The 10,000-nt window shown below is 38.0% G+C and overlaps 1 protein-coding gene across 1 annotated transcript in view; it reads left to right on the top strand.

Annotated features, from left to right (window-relative positions):
* The first annotated feature begins 112 nt into the window (after positions 1–112).
* The window catches only part of LOC106881135 (mitogen-activated protein kinase 1), an 87,181-nt gene continuing 77,293 nt past the window's right edge, over positions 113–10,000 (top strand). Inside the window, exon 1 of the mRNA XM_052978297.2 lies at positions 113–268. Coding sequence (XP_052834257.1) covers positions 150–268 — 119 coding nt within the window. The 5' untranslated portion in view covers positions 113–149. The remainder of the gene's footprint in view (positions 269–10,000) is intronic.

The following is a 10,000-nucleotide window of genomic DNA, read 5'->3' as shown; positions in this document are numbered from 1 at the left end:
AGAGAGAATAAGAGTGTGTGTGACGTGAGCAGGTCACATGACAAGAAGCATCACCATCATCATCAACATCATCAATAGCAGAAGCAGCAGTAGCAGCAGCAACAACTGTGTTAGTTGTAAGTTGTTTGAGCTTGCAGCAGCAGAGAAAAATGGCAGCCGGGGGAAATTGGAAGCCTGCTGCCGAGATAGTTCGTGGCCAAGTGTTTGAAGTTGGGCCCCGATATAGCTGTCTCTCTTATATTGGCGAGGGAGCCTATGGAATGGTCGTGTAAGTGGGAAATTGCATTTTTTTATTGTCTCCTTCATCACCTCAACTCACAGCCTTCTCTCTCTGTTTGCAATCAATTTGGAACACGCACTGACTCAATTAAATCTATCATACACACACACACGCATTTATATATAAATATATACACACAATCTTATACACGCATGTATAAATATACACACATAATACACAGTCTTATATACACACACATGTAAATATATATAAATATACATACATAACATGAATATCTGTGTGTCATGTATATATAATATATACATAATACACACTATTATACATACAGATACACATATTTACAGATATACATATAATAGACTCTTATACACACCCTCAGGAATGTATCTACACAACACACACACACACACATATATATACATATATATATAGTATTGGTTGTTGATATGTAGCTACGTATATGTAGTATGTATGCATATACATATAATAATATATATAAAAAGGGTAATGGTGTTAGTGTACTGTGAAATGCAGTTGTGTTAAGAAGTGCTCAATGCTGTTAGAGCGGAATAACATTATTCACATTTCAGCCTGCGTGAGTCGTCGTTACTCAGATTATTTCCACGATCAACCACACACACACACATTTATGTACATACACACACTCATATATACAAATATACACTATATATATATATATGTGTGTGTGTGTATGTATGTATATGTGTGGTGGTGTTGTTCTAATGTGGCTAGTCTCCTTTTTATCTCTTGGTGCTAATTAATGGCAATGTTGATCACCTTCAATAGTTTCCTTCTTCGCCAGCCAAATCAACTCTCTACTGTTGACACTTCTGTTTCAAATATTGGTCTAGATTAAACATTAAACACCATCTTCATCAAACCATACCGCTTGCTACCAACCACTCTCAGTTATCAAATGCTGTTGCAAATACACACACACACACACACATATATATATACATACACACATACGCGCGCACATATATAAATGTGTGTGTGTGTGTGTCTAATGTCTCGATAATATCAAACTGGTGCGATCGCAATTAACGCGAAAGAAAGTACTCAATACGGGGTTTTAGAGTGAAAGAATTGATTCATAGTTGAGTGTGATTGGGAATGTAAACTCTGTGTACACACACATACACACATGTATGTGTGTGTGTCTATATATATATATAGAGAGAGAGAGCAACTAAGATAGTATATATGTATATAGTCTTCCGTCCATTTCTAATTTATCTTCGTATAAACCCGTTTTGATAATTCTGAAATTTTGCATTGCATTCATTTTTGGTTCGTACTATCTATCTATCTATCTATCTATCTATCTATCTATCTATCTATCTATCTATCTGTATATATATATATGTATGATGTGTGTATTTAAGACATTTTTTTTAGCCCTCTTGCGTTTTCCTTTTACAACTTGAATTTATCTATTCAGTCTCTCTCTCTCTCTACTCATATATCATCTATGTGCGTGTTATATATTATTTACGTGTGTGTATGTATATTATATGTACTGTATTCTAATTCTTTGTCACGACACTAAATCATCTCCACTACCACCACCGACAGCTACCATCGGTTTGGCGAGCCAACCACAGTCTCTACATGGTCTATGAACCTGCTGGAAACATCAGTCGATCCCTCCCTCAAATCACGCCTTATCAAGGACATATTAATAACGTCGTGTGTGTAGCGCTGAGAGGATGGTCATGTCTGGAATGTGTTTGATCATAAGCGTAGTCTGTCAGGGTTGGGGCTTCGTATGCCTTAATATATTTTTGTTGTTATGACGTGTGTGTGAGTGTATATATTTGTGTATGGATAATTCTTCACCAGTTTCAACAATAAGGTTACCGTTGTTCAATCAATTGTTTTATCCACTCATTGAGTTAATTTATAAATGGCTGCGTATTCCGCATATATGGCTACCCTTAACGTAATTCTCTGGCAGAATTGGTGTGTCAAGTTTGTGTATTTAAGTTATAGGTGCAATCCATCTGACAGGCTTCCATGTAGTTTCCGTCTACCAAATTTCAGTGACAAGGTCTATTTGATTCAGGACTACAGAAAGTGGCATCTGACCTGGTTGCCATAAAGAGGCTCTCAAACCAGGATCTTGTGATTACAAATTGAGCTTCTTAATCATTTTGGCCATACTGTGCCATCTGTTTAGTGTTGAGTGCCAGAAAAACAGTACTCAATACTATAGTAGAGGCTGATAATATGTTTTATTTTGAACAAGTCAGTCTCGTATTGCACCTGTATTGGATCTTCAGGTAAGTTATGACTGTCAATAAATTACCTGAAGATCTTCTGCACCCCCACAGGCAAAACACAGAAAGGCAAGAGACTGCTGTCTGTCTGTCTCACTATATATATATATATATATATATATATATATATATTGTATAAAGGATCGTGGGTAAGGCCAGAACAATGCGAAGTAAATGCAAGGCAAATCCCAAGAAAACAAATATGAATTAATGTAGACTTACCTTGCATTAATTCATATTTGTTTTCTTTTGCCTTGCATTTACTTCTCATTGTTCTGCTCTTACCCACGATTCTTTATACCAATGCACAATGCTTCACAGTAACTATTCCATTATAATATACATATATTATAAAAGTGTAAACGAGAGATTGGTTCTATTGCATAATTCTACAATTGTTTCATGTCCACTTTTCCTGCAGATACTTGCTGAAATGCTATCGTATGTTAAATATATTAAATATTTATTTATACTTTATGGATATTCATGGAGTTCTCGATAGATCTTCAGTAATACGACTGGTTTTTGTTGTAAAACTAACTGGTTGCTAGTACTCATAGACAGGCCTCAAAAAGCTAACTACAAGGTTCATATCCAAACTGAATTCATATATATATATATATATATATATATATATATATATATATATAGGGCACAGGTGTGACTCTGCAGTTAAGGACTCTACTTTCCACCTACTTTGTTTTTTGTTTAGTCTTACTGTTTGGCACCTTAGGCAAGTGCCTTCTGCTATAACCTCAGGTTGACCAAAGCCTTGTGAGTGGATTTTTGGTTGACAAACTGAAAGAAGTGTGTGTGTGTGTGTGTGTGTATACTTGTGTTTTGTTGTTTGATATTGCATAATAATTGTAAATTAGTGTCATACGACTATATGGTCTCAGGTCCGACTGAGTAACACCTTGGGCAAATGCTTTCTACTCTAGCCCTGGCTCAACCAAAACCTTATGAGTGGATTTGGTAGATAGAAACTGAGAAAGGCACATTTTGTGTGTGTGTGTGTATAAGTTTGTGTTTACTTTTCTTTTCCCATAATGTGACTGTAAACGAGCACTGCCATTATACAAGTGTTGTTCTTTGTTTCTAGTCTTCCATGGGGAAATATTACCTTGCACATAAATAGGTGAAGGTTGATGGTTGGAAGGGCATCCAGCCATAAAAAATCTGCCTCCGTGTGTTCCATGTGACCCATGCAATCATGGATAAATAGATGTTAAATGATGATGATATATATATATATATATATATATATATATATATATATATATATATATATATATATATTATATAGTTTTATTGTTTTTATTTTACTTTTATTCCTCACACTGGCAACTCTCTCTCTCTCTTTCCTAGCTCTGTATCTTGTTTCTCATCCCCCCTCCACTGCTTCTAAATGCGTCCTTCTCATTCCTCTGACTTCCTCGATTTTTCCTTGGCCTATGTACCAGACACTGCATCACTTTACCCTCGTCCCATCTTCTAGACTTCTGTATAAGAGGCTGCACTGGATCATCCTCTTGCCTCTATTATTCCTTCTCACCAAACTATCTTCTTTCCCTCTGTCCTTCTCTACTACCAACCACCATCACTTTCTTCCCATCTCAGGGCCATTCCTTTTGACACTCGTCACTTACCCCTATTTTTCTGTTGTTGTCAGTCACTCCCTACTTGACTCCCCTCCAAGTAACGTTGTCTCTTACATCATACTGCTGCTCCTTTCTTCCACCTTGCCATCTTGGTCTTTTCATGTCAGTACACACTCTCTTCTAATCCCCTTCTCAGCCACCTCAACCAATGTACCCCCCCTCTATATTACTGAGCTTTCTCAGCCCCTTTCACACTTACTCCCTTCGTCTCTGCTCCTATTTCTCTTCTCTCTTTTGTACAATGGAAAGCCAATAAATCTTTCCGTTGACCGGTGATTGAAAGAATCCCTTTACTGTTGGTCCCACCAAAAATGCGAATAGTAATGTTTAGGGTTTTGAGCTCCCTATATTCCACTTCTCCAGTGTTGTTGCCATGGGACAGTGTACCCAATACAATCTGTAATAGAACGGACATCCAAGCCAGGTGACATGTAGAAGCAAACCTACTTTATTGCATATACATACCATTATCAGGAGGCCTGTCTCAGTTTCTGTCTACCAAATCCACCCATAAGGTTTTGGTTGGCCCAGGGCTATAGTAGAGGTACTGTTCAGTGGGACGGAACCTGAGACTACATGGTTGTATGACAGCTGCTTCTGGTAAGAAATGACTTGGACTATGACGACCAGCAACCTCTGCAGATGTTGTGGAAAGCTACTGTAAAAATGTTGATTATGATGATGATATATCTGTACATCTACGCACACTGAAATACATGTGTATATATAAACACACACACACACACACACGTATCTACATGTCTTCATTTTTATATTGCTAAGAGTTGTGTGGCTCCTCACAGTCTGAGTCAGTTCTTACTGAGGGCCATTGTGTATGTGTGTGTTGACATTTGTAAAAGTTGTGAGTTATGAGCAGAGTTAGGGTCACTTCTCCTGTCAACAAGTCACTTGCTTTGCACCTTTAAAGACCCATGAAATTAGAAATCCGTTCACTTGAAAAACTGGTCAGGATACATCTTGCTATAGAACGTCACTTCAATAATATATTTGTCTAACCCATGCCAGCATAGATGAATGGATGTACAAAAAATATGAATAGCTATGTATGTCTACTGATGTGTGTATGTATGTACAATACACACTTTGTTTTTTTTCCTTGTGTATCTTCCCCTCTCTTGTCCCTCAGCTGGGGCCTCTTGTCCTCTTGCTTGGACACCTTTTCTCTGCTCAAAGGTCCCTGACCTTGATGCTTTAGTGGTTGATGGAAATACTAATTCACTGAGTGGAATATTTGGGCATCTGCCCACTTTCTCACAACAAATCTTCATACAAACCTTCTTCCTTTCAAGTATTAAACCAATCCCCCAGCTACCCCTTCACTCTTCCTATCGAGTCCAGAACTTTAGAGCTATCACTATCAGTGTAGGCACAATGAAAAATAGGTCCAGAGAGATTATAGAAATGCTAGAGTGGAGGTGTGTGTTGTGAACAAGAGGTAAGATGGAGGGGAGCCTCAATCAGCCACTTCATGACAAGGAACAAAGGTATAAATTTTTCTGGGTGAGCTGTGAGGATGATGGTGTGGGTGGTGAAACTGAATGACCAAAGTCAGTGTGTAAACTGTTCTTACACTCCTCAATCTGGACTGGCAGATGAACAGCAGGACCTATTCTATGAGACTCTCTTGCAGACTGCCTCGGTGATGAATGACAATAAGTTAATCATTGTGGCTGGTGACTTTAATGGACATGTTGGTCAGTGCTTAGTGGATCCCTTGATGTGCATAGAAGTTACATTTTTGGTTTGAGGAAGAAAGAGGTGCAGAACTAGCAGAGTTCTATGACACTGATGGCTTAGTTATGTGTGACACTATCTTCAAGAAACCAGCCAGCTATCAGATCACCTGTAATTTTGATGGACACACAAATTGGACTGATTACATTCTCAATAGAAAAATGGTTAAACAGATGCTTATGAATGCAAAATCCTTCCTGGTGAAGAATGTAACCTAACATTGGTTAGTGAATAGTGATTTAAGATTTAGAGTTAAATGGATTCAGGGGTACTCATCAATTTAGAAAAGGAAGATATAGAGACTTAAAGAGCCAGAAATTTAGAGATGTATTAGCAAGAAATTGAGGTATATAACATGGACAAGGGGAAAGTTCTTACAGGATAACCTGGTGAGGCATACAGACCAAATCTGCAACTAGAGTAAGGTTCCAACGTGTGAGGTTGACAGAACAATAAAAGTGAAGAAACAAGTTTGAAAAGACTGGGACAACAAACAAGGTAGCTAGAAGCAACAGGTATATTTATCAAGGAAAGAAGCAGATTAGTTGTGGTTTGTTAATGTTCTACAACACGAGTAGCAGAAACCTGAGGTGATCCAGATACATGGCAGTGTATCAAAGAATCAAGATTTTGTGGATGAGGAGTGTTTTATGGATGGATAATAGAACATTCAGTGATTCTGAAAAGAAAGAGCGATGGAAGGCTATTAAATGTAGAGAATATATGGGAGAGAAAGGGTCTACCATGAGTGAAATGACTTTTCTCAGTATACAGAAAAATTGTTGGTTGAAATTCCTTGGATGGTGCAGCCAGTGCAATCTATGGATGCACAGGAGTTACAGTGGAATGATGAGCAGGTTAACAAAAAAAAAATGCTGATTTTGTAAATGGCAGATATGCAGGAGTAACTTTCATTCAAAGAGTGCATGGGAAATGGATGGGCCTGGAATGACCAGGAGTATCCTTAGGAATGTATTGAGAGAGAAACCGGGCTTCAATGGAATCGGATGTGGTGTGCAAGAGGGAGAAGACCATGTTGGAATGCCTATAGATGAGGGCAGGTGTGTAAATAAGTACCTGTCACTCAATGTGAATGGAACCTGTGAAAGAGCGAGAGACTCAGAAAGATGTGGGATGAAATGAAGAAGACGGATGTCAAAATGTTGAGCCTTATGGAGGAAATGATAGAATCGAGTTGAATGGAGAGAGAGAGAGAGAGCTTGAGAAAGCCACCCCTCCATGGAAAGCAGAGCGGAACTGATGTTAGGCCAACACACACACTTTCTTCTTTTACTTGTCATTTTGATTGTGGCCATACTGGAGCACTGCCTTAAAGGGTTTTTAGTCAATGTAATCGACCCCAGAACTTATTCTTCGTAACCCTAATATTTATTCTATCGGTCTCTTTTTTGCCAAACTGTTAAGTTACGAGGACATAAACACACCATCATCGGTTGTCAAACAATGGTGGGAAGACAAACACACACACACATAAATATATATATATATATATACATACATACAGATATATATACAATGGGCTTCTTTCAGTTTCTGTCTACCAAATCCATAAGGCTTTGGTCAGCCTGAGACTGTAGTACAATACACTTGGCTAAGGTACCATGCAGTGGGACTGAACCCAGAACCATATGGTTGGGAAGCAAGCTTCTTACTATATAGCTACACCTCCACCTAATATATATATATATATATATATATATATATATATATATATATATATATGTGTATGTGTGTGTGTATGTCTATATATATATATAGCTTATCGTTCCATTACAAGTAGGATCAACAAAACAAGTATTCCTTTCAGTGAGAGATAAATATTATTTAATATAGACAATTTACAAAAGAGCTGTTAATAGTTTCATGCTTTAGAGACACAATAAATTGGCAGATTTGAATGACATGCCATATATCTCCAAGCAATCTTTTAGGCTCAGTTCATAACGTTAAATGTATTTAAAAAAAAAACCTGGTCTATGAGAAAGCATGGGAAGAAAGCAAAAAAAAAAAAAGTATGCAGAAGGTTGATGCAAAAAGTGGAATGAGAAGAAAAAAAACCAAAATCTTTGTCATCTTTTGTACATGAAATTACTAGTAGCTCTTTTGTAATTGTGGATATTAAATGATTTTATATGTATATATATATATACATATATATATATATATATATATGTATATACACACACATGCTCCTAATTCCTCTGTTCTGACTCACTTTTACCCTCCCCTCAAACCTTGAAAGATCACCTGCACACCTCTTCACCACTGTTTACCTTTTGCCAGTTCTTACTGGTCATTCTTACCTTCTCTTCTAAATGGGACCAGCCATGTATCTCCTCTACAGCAGGAACTTACTCTATCCCCTTCTTCTCTCATATTTTAACCCCTCATTTCCTTGCATAAAGCCCTACACTTGTCCCACACCATTAAGTTTTGTAATCTTGCAAGTTACATGGCAAACTCATTTGTACCAGAGGCACAAAAATGCACCCAGTCCACACTTTATGAAGTGGTTGGCATTAGGAAGGGCACCTAGCAGTAGAACCCACATACATAAACACAGATGCAGGCATGGCTGTGTGCTTAAGGAGTTTACTTTTTATACACGGTTTTGGGTTCGGTCCCACTGTGTGGCACCTTTTACAAGAGTCTATCATTCTAACCAAAGCCATGTGAGTAGATTTGGTAAACAGAAACTGAAAGAACCCTGTTGTATATATATATTATATTATATTATATATATATATATATATATATATATATGTATAATATATACACATAGCATCATTGTCGTTTAACGTCTGCTTTCCATGCTGGCATGGGTTGGACGGTTTGACAGAGGGCTGGCAATCCAGAAGGCTGTACCAGGCGCCAATCTGATCTGGCAAGGTTTCTACAGCTGGATACCCTTCCTAACACCAACCACTCTGAGAGTGTAGTGGGTGCATTTTACGTGCCACCGGCACGAGGGCCAGTTAGGCGGTACTGGCATCAACCATGCTTGAATGGTGCTTTTTGCGTGCTATCAGCACGGGAGTCACTTACATATATACACTTAGATAAATGCACACATACACATATGCACATATGTCTGTGTGTCCGTGTAGGTTTTTATATATACTCTATCTTGATACTGTGTGGGCTGGGTTCTCCATTGGCAAACCATTAATATTAATGATATGCAAATTAGTAGCTCCAATTAGTGATGTGTAAATAAATGGTTATGCTGCTCATCTCCCTGGGAATAGTTGAGTGTTGTAGAAACCAATAAAGGTTGAAAATCAGTTAACCCTTTTGATACCCACCCGGCTGAATCCGCCTCTGGCTCTGTAATACAAATGTCTTCTTTTCAAACATTCTGAATTAAAATCTTCCACCAAACCTTAGTCACAATTTACATTCCTAACACTAGCTGAATGATAACTAAGTTATTCTACTAAGTTCTCTGTTATATTTAAAATTAATTGAAAGAAACACAGAACATCTCAACAGAAATATGGTAACGAAAGGGTTAAGGTGGTTCCTCATTTTTTTCAGTCTATAAAGAAATAGGTAAGATCGATGTGTTTGTATGTCTTCTACGTGTGTGTGTCATGATAGTTTTAAGCAGCCATGACTGCCATCCACACTCTGTTTCTAATCTTTTGTGAAAACAGGGAAAACATTATCTTATTTGAAAACAGGTGAGGGGTTGATGAAATGAAGAGCATCCAGCCGTAGTAAAATCTGCCTTAACAAATTCCATCTGACCCTGGCAGACATGGGAAATCATCATCATCATCATGTCTGTTTTCCATGCTGGCAGAGAGGTTGGATGGCACAAGGTTCTATTGCCTGTTTTGGCTTAGCGGTTAGGGTATGTGGCCCTTCAGCTCATGGCTGCAAGGTCACAAGTATGATCCCTGGTGGCATCTTGTGTCCTTATTTCATGTGGCTCTGGTCCATGCAGCTGACAAAAATGAGTTTTACCTGTAATTCAAAGGGCCAACCTTGTCACACTTTGTATCACACTGAATCTT

Source organism: Octopus bimaculoides, chromosome 1 (assembly GCF_046866305.1).
Source record: "Octopus bimaculoides isolate indiv1 chromosome 1, ASM4686630v1, whole genome shotgun sequence".
In the NCBI taxonomy this organism is placed as follows: domain Eukaryota; kingdom Metazoa; phylum Mollusca; class Cephalopoda; order Octopoda; family Octopodidae; genus Octopus; species Octopus bimaculoides.
This window is presented reverse-complemented; position numbering and strand designations above follow the sequence as displayed.